This window comes from Pollicipes pollicipes, unplaced genomic scaffold (genome assembly GCF_011947565.3).
Source record: "Pollicipes pollicipes isolate AB1234 unplaced genomic scaffold, Ppol_2.1 Scaffold_6138;HRSCAF=7277_pilon_pilon_pilon, whole genome shotgun sequence".
NCBI lineage: Eukaryota > Metazoa > Arthropoda > Thecostraca > Pollicipedomorpha > Pollicipedidae > Pollicipes > Pollicipes pollicipes.
In genome coordinates, this window is record NW_023596818.1 from 3,080,893 (window position 1) to 3,099,644 (window position 18,752).

Below are 18,752 nucleotides of genomic sequence, written 5' to 3' on the forward strand. Positions count from 1 at the left end.
CCGGCCCACCGGTGACCGGCGGTCAGCGCCCCGGCCTACCGGTGACCAACGGTCAGCGCCCTGGCCCACCGGTGACCGGCGGTCAGCGCCCCGGCCCACCGGTGACCAACGGTCAGCGCCCTGGCCCACCGGTGACCGGCGGTCAGCGCCCCGGCCCACCGGTGACCAACGGTCAGCGCCCTGGCCCACCGGTGACCGGCGGTCAGCGCCCCGGCCCACCGGTGACCAACGGTCAGCGCCCTGGCCCACCGGTGACCGGCGGTCAGCGCCCCGGCCCACCGGTGACCTGCGGTCAGCGCCCCGGCCCACCGGTGACCGGCGGTCAGCGCCCTGGCCTACCGGTGACCGGCGGTCAGCGCCCTGGCCCACCGGTGACCGGCGGTCAGCGCCCCGGCCCACCGGTGACGGACAGTGAGGCCCCGGCCCCCCGCTGACCTGCGGTCGGCGCGCCGGCCCACCGATGACCTGTGGTCAGCGCCCCGGCCCACCAGTGACCCCCAGCCCCAGCTCGCCGCGGCGGACAGGAAAATCATTACCATTCCGGCGGGCGCCGTCGGCGGCCCGCACATTGATTTCCGGTAGACCCGAATTTCAGGCGGGCCGCGCCGTCACCGCCGCCGACACCGCCCAACGGAGAGGGGGGGGGGGGGGGGGCAAGGACGGGCGGCGACGGTCCGGTCGGTCGTCAACGTAATGACCCGGCACACAGCCAAGTGCTCGCTCTGCCAGCCAGGGAGGGGAGGGGGGAGGGCGTGGCTAGCCGTGGGAGGACACCGGGGGCAGGGATATTGGACGCCCGCTGCCCGCCGCCGGCGGGCGGTCACATGACCCAAGGCGTCTGAATGCCGGCCGTGATCGCATGGCCGCCTGTGGGTGATGAGAGGACTCCCGATTGCGGCGGGTGGCGACCGATCGCGCCTGGTCTCAGTCGTGGCCCCGCAGCTGCGTCCGGCCAGCGGTGCGTGGAGTCGTCGAAGGTTGTTGCTGGGATCACCGTGGCCCATTTGGTGTGTGTGTGTGGGGAGGGGGGGGGGATGTGGGCGGCGGTACGCTGCAGTAAGGGGAATGTAATGGTTCACGCTGGTTGGTTATCATCAGAGGCGGAGCCAAGAGGGAGGGGGGGGGGGGAGGACCGGGGACCCCATTCCGTTAAGGCCAGATTTTTTCGCTTTTCACCATAGATGGCCCCCGACAAAAAGTAAAAATCAGCGTGATGCACAAAAATCCTGGCCGCGCATATGAGTTTGAACGGATCAGATCGCTTCTGTATACCGGCGATCAGAGTCAGGGAGCGCTGAGACACTTCATCACGCCAAGACGATTGAAGTATGATTAAAGTAAAACTGATAAAACCCATGGTCAACATTCCTTGATGCAATTGTGGCCCGTGCCCGAAATGATTTAACCGCCACTGTCTTGGCTTAATAAGCATTTGCCATTGCCGCGTTACGTCTCCTTGTATCCTGTTGTCGTCGTCTGGGTTTCCGGCGCCTCTGTTTGTGGTTTACGTCTCCTTGTATCCTGTTGTCGTGGTCTGGGTTTCCCGCGCCTCTGTTTGCGGTTTATGTAAGCTTTTCTGCTTAGCATTCTCCCTTTCCGAGCAAATTCATTTCCTCCATTTCCTAGGAGACCGCAGCGCCCCATGTGGCTGCACACCAACGAGGAAGCCAGCGCTAATAGAGCACGGCTCTCGCCGTGACAAATGTGCACCCCGGGATGGCGGGAAGTGGAGGGATGGGTGTGCCACCGAGACAACGACCAGACCACTGTGAATCTCTGCGGAAAATGTGTGATGCTGCTCGTTTCAGAACGTCTTCGTTACCGGCAGGAATTGTTATCAGCTGGGAGCTGGAGCGGCCTCTTCGAAGCCTTGCGGCAGTATGACACGTAGAGGTATCAAGTTGTTTTTTTGTGTATGTGACCGCCTGGTATTGTTGATTTGGGCTCCTCCCCCAATGCTGGTTAAAGACCCTAATAGATTTGCAGGAATACTGCAAAGAATGGACAGAAAATGCAAAATCGCAGTGTGCTGAATTTCAAGGCCATCATTTGATGACTTTGATAAGTGAAAACTTAACGACAACAACAAAACAACAAAAAGTACCGTTCGTTAGAATAAAGCGGGCTAAGTCCATTGAGCAACACGCTTGGAGGAGGTTACGTTGTCGACCCTCGGCCCAACCCAGCCGTTCACTCGAACCGACGTCCCTGTTGCCGCGTCCAAACCTGAGCTGCAACCGACCCGACCACACCCAGCCCTTCAGCCAGAACCCCACCATGCTGTCACAGCTCGTCTGGTGACGCTCGCCGCGCCGGCGGGCGCCACATCGGCTGCGATGCCCGCCGGCGGCGACACATGACGGGGGGGGGGGGGGGGGGGCGGACCGTCTGCGGCGCCGCCGGCCGCCGGCCAGGGACAAGGTCTGCATAAACTGCGGGCGCGGCCGATCACGGCAGCCGCCAGCGGCGCTGATTACCGACGGGCGTCGCGTTCGACGCTTCGAGTGAGTTACGGGCGCTGTCGAGGCGAGCCGGACGCCGCCGTGGCGACAGAGGGTGACGCTGCCGATCAGACGGCTCGCCCCCCCCCCCGCCCTTCACCCGGGACGGGGGGGGGACTGTCGGGTGTGCTGCGGCAGCTCAGGACAGCCGCAGACAGCGGGAGGAGCCGCCCGATCCATGCAGAGTCACGGCGTCTCCACGTCACAGATACGTGTGGCGGTGGCAGCTAACAGCGCTGTGGAAGCCTGGTGTGGTGTTTCGGTCGCGGCTCTCATTTATTCGTTTCTTCTTGTTCATCCATTTATTCTTATCCGATCGTCATCCGTTCATTCGTTTTTTTCTTGTCCCACTATGGCGCTGCTTTAATAAATTACAAAATAAATCCATGTATTTATCAATGCATTCTTCCATTCGTTTTCATATTCATTCTCTCCTCCATTCATTCACTCACTCGTAAGCTCGATCACTGCTACATCCATGCATGTGTACATGTTCTCTGTGGTCTGTTGATTCATTTGCTCATTCATCTACTCGAATGCCCACTTACTTGTTTCATCACTCACCCTTTAACGAACCATGCACCCATCATAAGATGGGGATCATCGTGGTGCATCCGATAGACCGTTTGTTGCTGCATAACAGCTGTTGAGGGAATTATCAATTATCTGTAACGGCAAGAGTCGTCACGGTTTCACGACCGCTGGTAGAAAACGGCCCAATCAGCGTGTCTTGCCACCGCAAAAGAGCCCGCCTCGTTAGGTCGCCAGCCGCCCAGCCCGACGCCTACAACCACGCAATCGCTGAAGCCTCCTGCCGTGTGCTGTCACAGGCTCCACGTGAGCAGCCATTCGACCTCTGAGCTCGTCCGCACCATGACCACGTTCGGACTGTGCTGTGGATACAGACCTTGTGCCACACGGGCTGGCGTGATTTCGACCGGTCAACTACAGCAGACGTAAGCGTGCGGCTTAAGGGTGAATATTGCTGGAACTATGTGAGTTGTTGCAATTCTTCTGCTGGTGAATGGCGACACACACTAGTGATGTTTGGAAACCCTTTAAATGAATCGTAGTCGTGTTTGTGTGTGTCGGTTATAACTGTAACGAAACGATACAATGTGCATGCGATATTATCACAATATAGCGTGGTATTTGTGCTCGAGACTGAAGTATGATTTGATTCAAAGTTTCTGAAGTGTGATGTTGCAGGCTCAGTGCGAGCAACCACTCACTTTCTGAGTCCATCCAGAACAAGGCTATATCCCGAACGACGTGCTATGGGTAAACCCTCTTCACACAACCGCACGTTCTGCCACAAGCCTTATTCCAAGCAGGCTGAGGTCATTTCGAAAGGCAAAAGTATAAAGGAGGTAAACTAAATACCAGGAGAGTCTAATACATCATGAGGATGTAAGAGAATAGATATGTATTATATATTATCATATATACGTATATGTATACATTTACATACATTAAGATATGTCATATATATATATATATATATATATATATATATATATATATATATATATATATATATATATGCATATGTGCATATGAAAATATCAGGAGAATATCCAGTAGAATCCAGGTGGATCAGCTATCCATTCTCCTAGATATCACACGAGGAATAACGCTAGCGGCACTGTGGTACTTAAAGATCTGACTCCTAGACACAGTAGAATGCCTGTGTTCTACGGGCTGCCTGAGGACCATAAGCCTGCGGTGCCCTTAGGACCCGCCATATCTGTGTGCAGTGATCCTACGGAAAAAGTTCGCGTCTTTTTGTGAAAATACTGAGCCAACTCTTGAGACTTGTTCCCACTCATCTGTGGGAAACCAGGGACTTTTTAAAGGAGGTTTCCAATTGCTCACAGACAGAAGGGTGACCAGTGGGCAGTGTAGGTCTTCAGTGTAGATGTTAGCAATTCATTTTGCAATATACCAGTCAATAAGGCTATTGCTACCGCCAAAGCTAGGGTAGACGAACGCTTCGCATAGATAAGACAGTAGTATTAGCCTTATTCCTCGGAGAAAATCAGGTTAATGGAGATATAGTTGAGTTGATATTTCGGCAACATACCTTTATCGAAACAATAGTAGAAGTGAATTCAAAATTGCCTGGTTTTCTCCGAGGGATAAGGCTAACACTACTGTCTGATCTATGTGAATAATGTTCCTCGCTAATGCACTGAGCAGCTTACGTAGACGAACATTTCCATGAAATTGATGCTTTTGGTCAAGCAAAAGAAGCAATGCGGCAAATGCGGGATCGCAATTTGGAATGCTCTTCATAATCGTGCCGTCAAAAGCATGCAATAATTGTTTTCTGCTGGTTCTTCGACGAGGAATAAAGCCAACAGTACTGTCTTATGTACGTGTAATGTGTCTCGCAAATGCGCTTAACAAATAAGCATAATTGGGTCAAGTACAACTTAATAGTCTGGCTTTGTCAGTCTCGTAGAACAATCACGAAGGATTTGCGCTTTCGAGAAGATTTTCAACTCCATGGGATTGTTTGGTCCTGATCTTTCAGCCCAGATGCGTCGAAGGGGATGCTTTTGGAGTCACGTGACGCTATGACGCGGCTGCCCTATGCTAGTCTGGCTCTCCCTTAGCCAGCTGCTAAGAAACGGCCTGTGACGAGTCAGGTGTGGGCACGGCTTCTGGGACATGCTCGCACATATTCTACCTCAGGGGTGCAGTTTTCTTTTCAGTTGGAGACGGTGCTTCAGCGCCGCCCCCCCCCCCCCCCAACTTGGTCTTCAGCGCCCAGCTTTGAGAAGAAAGTGTGCAATATCCGGAGAGAAACCTTCCAGGTAATTTGGGCTATTTTCACTGTTCGGCTCCACCTCCACCTAACTCAATTTGCGAAACTGTGCCCTGGTTGAACTCCCTAGTGGTCAGATATGCGACGCTCCGGCTTAACTATGAGGACATTACCATAACATTGTTGACATCTTGCATCTCGAGGCCTTCATTTCTTTATCACATTCCCAGCACGGTAACGACTTATCTTGGCGCATGTGTGAGTCAGTGTTCTGACGCTTTACAGGACCTCGCTTGCAGCTATCCAATTTTCATAAATTGTCGCCATTAATCTATGGGCGGGTACTTTCACGGTGCTTGGGAGCATCAGGCGTGATAAAAACTCATAAACCCGAATATCGATGCCAATGCCAGGAAAACGACAGAAGGGTGAAGTTTCAAGAGATTCGGACCCTAACAACAAAAATGCCTCAAGAGAAAAGTACTCACTATTCTCGAAGTGTGTTTGGAATGAGAACCATCGAAAACTTCATGCGCTCTGATGCACCCGATTTAGCCCAGTCTCCTGCTATCCCTCACACGTCACGCCGGAGTCAGCTGTTACTGTCAAGTCCGTTAAGTCCGTTTAGGCGCCAGGCTCCGGCGGCTAAATCCGATCCCTGCGCTCGACCTTGCCTTTGACCTCGATGTGACCGCCGTGACCCCAGCCCGACCCCTTCACGCCCCAGGCGACCTGCGTCACGCGGCGACGGCGCGGCGACAGTGGCTGACGGAGTGGACGGCGATTACGTCAGGCAGGTGCGGCCGCTGACAATGGCCTGCGACGTATTTGGCGCCGGCCGCGACGGTGGTGACGCACACGCTGTCCGAGCCTCGCTGGGCCCGATAATCCGGGCAGACGATCGATGCGCGCAAAGCTGTTGTGTATGTTGGGTATGAGCCGGTGAGGAATGCACATGCAACTACGGGACGGTTTTGCGGATCAAAAGGTGATGTCAAGTTCAAATATCGCTGAAGTTTAATTCCCGATATGTTACAGAACGGAGCACTGCGTTTACAGTGCGAAGTGCATTACGTATTGATGTCCAGTATGTGGCACCATATTTAACAACAATCACTGCAGAAATTGGTTTTATAAATTATATAGATGCGACAGCTTAACCGAAATCTTCAAATGAGGCGTTCCGGTATATGCGGAGGTAATACAATTTCTTACTTTATGAGATGTATCAAAATATTTTAAGATGATTACAGAACTTTTTTCGTCCGGTTCGTCCGCCCCGGTGGCTCAGTTGGTTAGAGCGCCTGCATTCCGATGCACCCACCCGTAGCGGGGTCGGTTCGAGTCGCTTTAGGCGCTCGCTATTTGCCCTTGACAGGTACGACCTGCGGCCGGTGGCAGCGGTCGCGCTAAAGGTCAGTTGACGTCAGAGGGCAGGACGGACCGTGCCGAGCATTGCGGCACGTTAAGCTTTCGCCACCAAATTATGCCGTCGACATGGAATTGCGCGATCGGATGGTAGGGGTCAGGGCTCACACAACAAGCACTGCTTAGCGTGAGCTCTGATCCCGGAAATCCATCCATTCAAAGGGTTGGGATCAAATCTTTAAAATAAGAACTGAGTTTGTGTAATTACATTTCAGGCAGTTTCAGCGCACTAATTTCGTTGAAACAGATTGATCATAATAACGAAACATCTGTTCATTCCTGCATGCAATAAGTTTGTCGCCAGAAATAGTTTCCCAAAAGAATGAAGCTACCAAAAAGACCCCGCATTTCATTCATCCTATCGAGCAGAAAATGTTAAATACAACAACAGCTTTTAGTACTAACATTGCCCGATCACGTGAAGTGTCGCAGGTTCTGCTCTTCTCTTCAGTCGAAACACTATGAAATAAAATGTTACCATGGTGGTGGCATTAGTGCCGTGCATTAGCTCTTAGCAAAAAATACACAAGTTACTCAGCGGTGTGCACAAAGTTATCGCACAATTGGCCCATGAACGACCGAACCATGGAAAATCGCTGGGGTAATGCATTTGATCGACCAACCCCTTAAAATGCTTCCAAATGCCCGGAACATGTCTCGCAGCAGGCCTCCGTGAAAACGGTTTGCGACAAAAATCGTCATCGAAGTTGAGCTCAGATCCATCGGGTTTCAGACACAGGTTTCGTGCGAAGAATTGGCATGCCCTGAAGGAATAGCGTTTAATTGTACACGCTATTTAGAGCGTAGACACCTCCATATCATTTTCTCTGCGTTCACTTTTCTGTTTCATTTCAGCCATATCGGCAAATCCACACATCTCGTTCACTCAATCTCAGCTGTCGCCAGCAGAAATACAAACGGCAATAAAAGCCATCTTTCGGGCCATCGCCGGCTTTTTTAATTGCTTATCCTATGGGTGCAGTCTCAAAGCTGGTTAAAACTGGTTAAAGCTGTTTCCGGTAAAACCGGATTCCAATCTTCTCATTGCGTTCACAGGCCAGCATTTAATGGCACTGGAAAAGTGAGGCCATTCTCAACCCGGTAACCGTCCCAGCTCCGCAGGGGCCGATTAGAGACCACCGCAGCACCGGGTAGCACCACAATCTTGCATGTCCAAGCGTGAGCACATTCACGAATCGAGGCTCGGGCGACTGGCTAAACCGTGAGGCGGAAAGGGGAGAGAATATCCGACCTGACACCGCACTTCTAAGGGGATAGTAGGGGATTCTTTTTCTGAATGGAAATCCAATCTCGAGTATTTATTTCAGCTGTAAGTGGGTCAGTGTAATATTAAAGCTAAGCTGCTGCTCATGAAATCCGCTATTTTGGTCCATTAGCGGCGGAACATAGGTAGCTCAGAATGCTTGTCTGATGATTTAGCTAAGGCTATCGGCAAACTGTTTTACCCCTACGGGATTTCACCATCGATTTGAGAGCGAAATACGCATGCCATGTACCTTAAAGCTTCACGTAATGCTACCATATGTATGTCTACAACACATAAAGCGACGAGGCGTTCTGTTTTTACACGTTAGATACTATACATATGCTATAGCAGTTGGTATCTTGAAGACGTATACTGATTCGCCAGCTGATTGTATAAGAAATACGCGATCACACCGCCGTACATTTTGGAAGATAATATCGTGCGGATGAAGTCATTTTCGGCAAAATGATGCCTTAGGTTTCTACTACCTCAACCTACATGTTTCTTGAATGATTTCGGTTTTGTGGAAAAGCAAGGGGCCGTCCACATATTGCTTCACGCATGGATGGGTAGAGGTGGCTTTGATGGATTGTAACCGAAGCGTAATGGTAGAAGTAAGGGATGGGTCAGGATGACGTAACGTTACGCTTAGGTGTCGTTGCGAACCGTGCTGGACATTTTACAACCTTGTAAGTCTTTAAAGCCGGGTACTGTTGGCTTTCTCTATGACACGCAGTCTTTGTTGCGTAGCTCCAGCTCAGTTACAGGTCAAACAGACGTTACATTTTTGAGACGTTGAGATTAGCACGGCATAACGAAGGGAAGGAGGGATTTCGCCCAGCGCAACCAGTCGCAACCTGAGGGAGGGCTGAACAAATTGTTCTAAGCGCGTAAGTTGTTCATAGACGGCCCATCCAAATTTCTTTAAAGAGCAAGGTCTAAAAACGTAATTTCACGACAAAAAAGCGGACAAGTGCACATTTCAGTCCCCTTTTTCAAATGTCCTCCAGACCTGTTATCGTTAAAATACACCCAGCTTTCCAGGACGCCCAACGCCACCCTCTCGTCTGTCTGTCTCGCCCCGGCCGGGGTGGATCTGGTATTGCCGGTGCGCCGGACCGTCTCGCCCGCGCCACCAGCGCCGCGCCGGCTTATCGGCCGGCCGCGGCGTCCGACCTCCCGGGGGAAGGGGATGGGGAGGGGTCGTATTGTTGCCAATCCGCCAGAGGCGAGGTCGCGGGAGGTGACGCGGGGTCATTGCACGGGACGCGGCGCTGTCAATGGAGTCACGTGGGGTTGCGTGAGGTCCATGGCAAGCAAGATGGTGACCAGAGGTTCATCACGTGAATGCGACCGCACCGAATCAGACTCCGCGAAATCGAACCCCTGACCAAACTGCCCCAGCGCGGCGGTGGGGATAGTGGCGCACAAAGAGACAAAAGGCCTCAGTTTTGCCACTTTTCAACAAAAACCAGCATATTCTTAGCTATGCAGCCATTCAGCAGGGACACCACGCATTGGTCAGGATCAAGATAAATTGGGTCCGCATACTTACAAAAAGCGCTAATGTTCACCAAAACTTCCCCACGGAAGTCGCGCTTTGATTCGGATTCCGATCAGATAGCTATCCCCGAAGCGCCCCCCCCCCCCCCCCCCCCTGTCTGCCAGCGCGAGACTACGCCGGACTACTGACGCGCCAGCCTCGCCTCACCTGCTCCAGCTTGTCCGCCTCGAAGGCGGTCAGCTGCTTCAGGAAGCCGTCGTTTGGGTTGGCGATCGGTCGCGCCGCACGCACCGCCTGCAGCGCCGTCCTGTAGTCCAGTGACGTCACGCTGATGATGTAGGCCAGCGCCACCGTCACGCTGCGCGACATGCCGGCTAGGCTGCGGCGGAAACGGCGCAAGTTAGGGCAGGAATTATCGTCGTTATTTGGCCACTTTTTTCTCTAGACCTCAGTGAGAGCCTGTGGAACAGGTGAGCAGCGTAACCATACAGTAAAGGTTAGGGGCTGTCAAATCAGTGTCACTAAGGTTTTTGTTAAGGTGATTTGATGCTGCTCTATGACAACAAACACAAAACGGCCTAGTCAGCCCGAACGTTTCTAGAACTCGGATCACACCGGACATGTGCACACTCGTGATTAAGGAAATATAAATACGATATCGTTTACATGTTCCGTCTCAATATATCTTTTGAACAAAATGAATGGTATACGCTGCACCGGCCTACCAAGCTTTTCGTTTACGATGCTTTACGACGCTTTTAGGACGCTTTTCGCTAGTCCAAAATGCATATCCGTCATCATCTCACTGCAAATGTGTCCGATTCCACAAATCTGGTGGCTTTGGGCATGGGCTGGCACCGGTGCGCATCGTATCCAACAATACGTTTGCCAATATTTGAACAAAAGACCTAGGACCTGAGCCGACCAGACGCGCCGCGCCGTCTCTTTCCACAGCTCAGCTATGCCTGAGGAGTAAGCAGATTACAGCACCAAAACACCTGCACCGCGCAGCGAAATAAGCAGTTAAGAAAATGAGATGACAGGCATCCGGGCAGAGTGGCGACTGAGGGGCGCCCGAGAGGGGGGGGGGAGCAGTCCGATGCAGCAGGTCGGGCGCTCCTCCGGGCAGTCCGCTGGTCCCCGCCAACGGGGCAGGTGGCTCTGAGAGTGGAGCCAGGTGGCCAGGGCTGGCAACCGCACGCCGTAGAGCAGGGCGTGAACAGAACGCAGGGCAGGGCTAAAGATCAGCAGGGCGTGAGCCAATCAACGCTTGAGGAGTTCAAGAGAGTTTGAGGAGCACATGAGAGTTTGAGGAGTACAAGAGAGTATTGACGTATTTCCCTGCATTCCTGCACTCCGAGCCGCACCGCAGTCCTGCATGTGCCTTCCTGTAGGCCTTCTGTGGCGCAGCTTAAGCGTGTGAGTGGAAATGCAGGGACATCTCAAAAGTGGATGTGCCAATCCCTCTGTATGTGTAAATTCCGTCATACCTTATCGTAGGGCTCATGCTGGAGTCTTAGAAGTAGGAGGGCCCGAGCACAGCACGTGTACGCCATGCACATGCATTGGCGTGAGGCACTGGTATATACGCCCTTGTGTAAGACGTAGATGCCAATGCTCGGACACTCTTGACCCTCTTTTGGGTTTCTACCACAGACAGATATGTGATCGTTTCGCACACAGTTCTGAATATATTATCAGTGATTTGATTCGCCCTTGAAGTGGCTATATATATATATATATATATATATATATATATATATATATATATATGTATATATATGCATAGATATCAATATTTAGATATATGTGTATATGTTTATATATATTATATATTATATATATGTATATATATATATATATATATATATATATTATATATATATATATATATATATATATATATATATATATATATATATATATATGCATAGATATCAATGTTAAGATATATGTGTATATGTTTATATATATTATATATATATGTATATATATACATATATATGTACATGTATGAATGGTTGTACATTTAGGAAGCAGATTATTGTCAACACATCTTTAAAAAATCATAGCGGACTCAGCATAGTTTTGGATGTTTCCTACATAAATCTGATGGGAAATTTAGCTTTCTGTCGATGTTTCTTTCAAATGGTACCGAATCTCATGATACAGATAGGTGCAAATTACCGAATTGCAAGAACTGGTATAAGTGTGCACTTAAGGGTGAAAAGTTGGGACACATACTTATAACAACCCATGCCAAATGCCAATCTTTATCTTCTTGTGTTATGAGCTTCGGTACGATTTTAAACGAACATTGACAAGAAGCCATAGCTGTCATCATATTCACTGAAAAGCATAAAAATATAATCAATGCTGAGTACACTGTTATTTTTTTAAACAATGTCTACCAACGTATCAGTTGTGTGCATATACATTCAAAACTAGAAAATATATAGATAGATATTAATACGACCATGGGCCATTTTGAGTGTAAATGGGTGAGCAAACAAGTGAGTAAACACTTATTATCCCTCACAGATCAATACTCGTTCATGACTGTGTTGGGTTGCAGAAGCCGACACCGAAAATGTTAGCAATTATATTCACATATTCAATATTTCCCACTTTTGTCCATGCTCACACCGGCAGAGCAACGAATACCTTAAGGTAATTCGCGCACCGATTATTCATCGTCATCATATCATTATTCTTCTAGTGCCATCATCAGCACACGAGATAACTTGCATACATGTCCTCTGCCGACAGAAACGGGGAGCAATATATAATCTGAGCGACACAAAAAATCAAAGCCATTATTTGTGGACAGCTGCCCACGTGCTCTACGCAGTGCTGGGTGAAGCATTTCCTGTTCCGGTAATGGCCCAATTCGACTTTCGGATGGCTGCTGGTGAATTGGAACTAGTCCAGCCAACGGGGATATTCATGTGCGACTAACAATGGAATGCCATTCCGCGGCAGGCCTCGGCAGAACAGGAAGCGCAGGGAATCTGCAATAAAGGGCGGCAGAGCGGAATATGCAGCCATCAAGGGTGCCGTTGTCACAACGGAAAACGATGAGATGGTTTCAATAGCGAGAGGATTTTGACTGGCAAGATAGTGCCCAGCGGCGTCTTAATCCCCCATACGTCCATATGCCCCGTGGTTCTCGGCACAGATTCGTTCAAGACCTTGCATTGAATAGGCAGATTGAGTGTTGCCCGTCGTACTCATGAAATCGTGTATGCCAAGTCATTTGAAAAACAAACCAGGAAAAATGATCGGGTCCTTCGCAAATTCATGCGTTTGAGAGTGCTCACTCCCCTCCTGATTCACTGCTGTCGAGGAATCCTTCGTGGAAGGAAATGCTGGGTTAGACACGATATGTGTGCGTGTGAGCGTGCGCGAGCGCTGCTCCTGGTCATGACGCTCCGCACCTGCCACATGCGGCTTTTCTGCTTACAAGCGGTAGTCTCCATTCCCTTTAGAATATGTATCAAGGACCATTATTGATAAGTGAAATATCGTTACGCACGATAGGTTGCAGACGTCTGGATGAATTTTTTTAACAAAGAAGTGCTGAAAGCTTTGAGGAAGGCATATTGCCAGTATACTGTTCTTACAACGCCCATACTCTGCCCCAAGAGAGATAAAATACGTATCGCGATGCCCGGGTGCAGTGTCTCGTCTCGTTCGCCCCGCACCTGCTGTCCACCACGGCTCGTGGTGGACCACGGCGATTAGCTCGGCCGGGGTCAAGAGGGCATAGCCTGCGGCGCCTGAAGAAAGGACGCCGGGCGGCGCGGTGCGAGCGAAGGAGGATCTTGAGTGGGACGTGTGTTGGTGAGGCCTGGTTTGCTCGGGTTATGTTCGTGAAGGCAGTAAAAGTCTATCTTTGAAGGGACTATGTTTAGTCCGCTCGACGGGGTGCGGTGAAGCACTTCGCTGGGGGACTGACACTCTCATCTTGGTTTTGTGGTAACTCAAGCGGGTTGCAATTCCAACGAAGACAACAGGGGCAGCATTCAAAGAAACCGATTTCGATACCGCAGGCAATTATGTTACAACTCAAACCCGTACAAGCCAAAAATCTGAACTTGTTGTGCAGTGGCACGGGCGAGGTCGTACAATGTGACGTGCTTTCCCCTTAGGCACCGGGGCCCCCTCAGGCCCTTCGCGCAGACGATCAACACACGCCCGGGTGGCCCGTTGAATACCTTTCGGCCGGCTTGTGTGTGTGGTTGGAAGCGGGGGGGGGGGGGACAATTTGCCTTGCTTACATCTGGAAAACAACTGAGAGCTAGGAACGCCAAGTTTACAGGGTAGGTTGGTCTGCATGTGAACTCGCTTGTGTCACAATTTGAGCTTCCTAAGTCATGGCCTTCGAGCCAAATAAGGTCAAACAAGGTAAAACCCCATATTGTCCAGACTTGTGTGCGGAAAGCCCCAGACTTCCTCGTGCAACCGCCTTAAACCTATATGTCTGTTATAAGCAAAAGGTCGCTGGTGTTCATTTAAAGTCAGTGACCCTGTTTGTCCTTAAGAAAGTCATGGTGACCAAAGTACCGCAACGTTTTTATTTTTTTATTTTTGCTTGCTGATATGCTCCCAAAGCATGTTGATCTGGGCCTTTTTAGGTCAGTGACCTACTCTGACCTTAAAGAAGTCTATGAAAGATGTCAGCTATCAAGACACTCGAACTGAACACCAGAAACTACCACATGCAGCAAGCACTCGAGTAAAAAAAAACAGGTTGTTTTCGACCTTTATCTGACCTTCATAGCTGACCTCGGTCTAACCTTAGCTGAATGGATCTCGTTGTAATCCTAAATTAAATTGTTTTATTGCCTGCCGAGATGTTTGTTTCTCCTGCATAATTTTGACATTGTCCTATCAGTTATAGCGGTAGGAAACACAAATGGTTTTCCTTTACTCTGCCAGTTTCACCACCAGATTACGACTCCACTCGTCTATCAGTTCCTTTTAATAAAAGAATATTGATAGTACCAATCTAAAAGTCGCGCAAGTGGAGTAGATGCCTGGAATACCTACTAAATGTACGAGTTTATGTCCTGAGGCATTCATAGTTACCTTTTTAGATAAGTCATCGTTTTTTTTTTGCCATGGTGGCCGCAAAGTATTGAAGCATAGCCAGCACCGCGCCGTCTATGGAAACTGCAACACCGGACGTTGGGGTTTGGTTTAGTCTAAGACGTGCCAGCGCGCATGCTAAAGCTATGTTCCATAACTTTTTCACTGATGTATTGCGAATGAAGGTTGAATATTCCGAGAAGAGCATGGCTTTTTCATATGAATGCCAAATTTCGAATCTTATTTCGACCTAAAATATATGTCCATACCATGTCATCTTCCAAAAGCTTGTGACTACTGTTCCAGTTAAAGACAAAATACATGCCCCTGAAAATCAAGTGTGCCTCATCCGGCTACTTTTGAGGGGTGGAGGCCTTCACTAACAGGGGCCCTTTGTTAACCCTGTCTCGCTTACCAAGCCTGAAGCTGTGCTTTTGGATTTGGGTAAGCATATATGGGTCCAACGAAGATGACCCTCTTTTTCTCGAATGTGCACGTAGAAAAACTGAAAATAATGAAAGCAGTTAATAACTTTCCTAACTTGAATGCAACGTTAATAAATACACGTTGCTATCATTAGTGTTGCCGTAAATGTTCACTTGGATTCATACAATCGTGTGCGACAAACTGGACCTAGAGCCACAGAAATGTCACCAGGCGTGTGAAGTAACACAACTTGATTGACCTCATGGAAATTTCGGACTCCTTTTACAATAGTGTCACTCTACTACTTTTTCATAACGGGTACGTTGATTTCTCTATGTGAACGACCAGACGTGCCTGGGTATTGCTCGGAGCATGCTGTGGCACCGCGTCGCACATCGGGTGTTTGGATCTAGCCGTCTGACTGCCTGCACTGCTGTTTTTGCTACGTGTATTTCTAGCTTTGTGCTTGGTGCGGGGTATGGAGACATCTATGGAGGGCGGAAGCCTCCACGCCCACGCAGGGACGCAGGAGATCAGGGGCACAGCTAGAGCCCTGGCGAGGGGGAAGGGCACAGGACTGACAGACACCCCTGATGGTGAAAGGCCCCCAAAGTCGCCAGATATGGTCCACTTCTAAATGAGTCCGCATATTTCCCAGTGTTATTGTCATTTTACCTTCTCTAACTGGAACAGAAGCCAGAATCCACCGTGAGATCAATTCCGTATGAGTCTGAAGTAAATAAACTGAAGAAATCAGGCGTTAAACGAATACACGGAATTAAATGCCGGCACTCTTCATTTTGCAGTGGTTCAGTGGACTCTTTCTAAAACGATAAAACACTGAGGCTTTCTAAACCGATGCAACTCTGAGGCTTTCTAAACCGATGAAACTGTGAGGCTTTCTAAACCGATAAAACTCTGGGGCTTTGCCAGTATTTTGATCTGGATTTCACAGAGATATTGATGAACCCATGAACGTGGATTGTACATCAAATTAGGTCAAAACTTTGTATCAACATAGCCAACCCATATTTTTCTAGAAATATTTAACATTCGGTCAGAATCGATCAGTTACAAAAAAAAAAATATGTAGCGCATATTTGAACATGCGAGCTCACAAATCTGAGCAACAAAAGTCAAAACGCACGGCGTTGCAGTCTCCTCGGACGGCGTGTCGCCAAGCCCGACGTTGATACCAAGCGTTGGCCAACGGGGTGCCACAAACTGTGACACATCTGAATGAAGCATCTTTGAACGCTTTAGGACAGCAATTCATACATTGAGAAGGCAGTCCGGGCGCATATTTCACCAGCGTGAATTTAAGATTGATAAGAAGAACGGATTAGCATTTACAGCACCATGAATTGGCACAGGAATCTGGTGGCGAAACTGGAAGAATAAAGGTAAAACCTCCGTCTCTCGTGTCGGCGTTGCTGCTAACTGTTCAGAGGACAGCCTCAAAATTGCAAAAATGGCATGCTTCCCAGTCTACTCTTTTGAACGATCAAAAATGACTTTGAAGACTTTCGAGAGCATTATTTCACGCTGGTCGTTCCCGCACGCTCGGCGCCCGCCGCCTGACGCGACCTGCAGCGGCCAACACCGCTCGGTCTGAAACACTGAAACTACAACAAACAACACTGAAACTACAGCCTCGACCATCGCTATCCTTGCTCTTAACATCACAAGCTCGCAGTTTCAAAACTGTCTGATGTAATTTGCTTCGGTAGTCGATTTTGCGAAAGATAGCCATTCCCAGTCTCAGACAAACATGCCTGGCCTTTGTTATTTTTCTACTGATATTGATACACGCTATTCAAGACTTATGATACCCCTACTTTTTTCTGGGCGATGAACTCACTTGAGTAAAACACTAGGAGGCGCATTATTGTTTCCGGTCAGGGGCTAAGAGCGCGGGATGCCTTCCGGCTGCCATTTTGGCGGCAGGGGAGCGGGGTCCCCTGGTCGGCCCTGAGGCCCTTAGACAGGGGCATTATATCACATTGGTCCCCTCCCTGACACGGGAAGCCTTCTGACCCGCGCAGTTGATCTCGGATCGACGCAGGAACCGTCATTGACGCAATAAGATCCCTAATCGCCGCAGGTGGTTCAATAATTGGCACATAAATTCTTGTTCGGATAAACGGAGCCACGGCTGAAATTGGGATGAAGGGCGCACTGTTCGTACTGGGATGACTGACACAAGACCCTGCCATGGTCTCGATGTGAACTCTCACCATAGGGCCTTATGGTTTCCTTCATGGAAAGATGGTCTCGACCAACGCAAGATGCCCCCTAGCATTCGGGTCCCGTCCCTGTTCATTAAATGCTCCCCTGACCAACCCGAGGCCCCTTGTTAACACAAGACACCCTACCACGCACTATGGGCCCTGGCCGCTACGGGAGCCCCGCATTGTTGCAGGGGCCTCAACTGATGTGAATCGCGGACCCAGCCGAGTCCCTGCTTGGGTGATGGGCCTCCAAAGCTCAGGCCGACTTGGAGCCGTGTGGAGTGCTCTGTTTCGGGGGCCCCAATCGAAGCAAGAGAGCCTCGAACTGACGCCTGAAGTCACGGCCCTACGGCGGGAGTCGTTAATGTAAGCTACAGTCAGCCCTTCGAGCCCTTTTACTCTCCAATCAGGCCCTTGATCGTCAGTTCTGGTGGGCCGCCCGGGCCCCTCTTCAGGCCTCTTCGAACACTGCCTTTGGTCGGCTCTGGCCCCTTGCGGACAACGGACCCACCTTAAACAATGTGGGCCTATGACATATACAGGACCTCGACTACTGTAAATTCCTGGCCCCTGCTTTGTAGCTGCTTGGCAAGTGGGCCCTGAGGCTCATATCGACAAGGAGCAGACTGCGCGTTACTTGTGGTGTTTAACCAACATATAGGCCCTCATCGACTCAGGGGGTCCACGATCGGTGCAAAGTGACCCCTGACTGTCATTTGAGAGCCCGTCCCCGAGGACCGGTGACCCCGAATAAAACTCCGGCTAACCGTTCGTGCCCTAAGGCCCCCCAATCAGCCCTTGATCGTCGGTCCCGGTGGGCTCTCCAGGCTCCCCTCGGGCCTCTTCGAACGCGCTGCCTCTGGCCGACTCGGCGTCCCTTGCCAACACAGGGGCCATGCTAAGCACTGCGCGCCCCTGCGAGACAGTGGGGCCCCGATCAACGTGAATCGCTGGACTTGGCTTTGTCCCTGCACGGAAAATGGGTCCTCAGACCCATATTGATACAGAGCCGACTGTCTGGTACTGGTGGCATCTGAACCGATATATAGACCTTTATCGACTCCGAGGCCCCAATAAGCGCGAGCCCTTTAAATAAAAGCCCTTTGGCTGGCATTGGAGTGCCAGCCTGCGAGCCGGGCCTCTGAATACAACCTCTGGGCGGCCTTTTGGGCTCTTGATCGTCGGTTCGGGCTCCTCGGAACCTAAGGGGTGGGGGGAAGAGCCCCATTTGACCCCACCTTGCCTGCGCCACCACAGGAGACTGATGACTGTGCTGTTCACCGAGAGCATGAAACGCTTGTTGTGTGTGCTACTTTTAATAACATTTCAGATAAGTATGCCAGCATTGTTAGTGTAGTGCTATGACTTGCATGTTCCACGTTGAAAGCAAAACCGTTACGCATGAAAAGCTTTAAAAAGTACGATCTCATACCAACATGAGCGTATCCTAACAACACCTTATCCGTGTCACTATTGCGAAACTGAGCGGGGTATCAACGCTGCCTCATACCTGCAACCACGCATAATTTGGAAA

At 50.2% G+C, this 18,752-nt stretch overlaps 1 protein-coding gene across 1 annotated transcript in view; it reads right to left on the bottom strand.

Annotated features, from left to right (window-relative positions):
• LOC119106433 (dual specificity protein phosphatase 22-B) overlaps nt 1-18,752 on the bottom strand; it is a 43,518-nt gene that overhangs the window by 7,650 nt on the left and 17,116 nt on the right. The window contains exon 4 of the mRNA XM_037230075.1: nt 9,678-9,849. Within this exon, the coding sequence (XP_037085970.1) occupies nt 9,678-9,849 (172 nt within the window). The remainder of the gene's footprint in view (nt 1-9,677; nt 9,850-18,752) is intronic.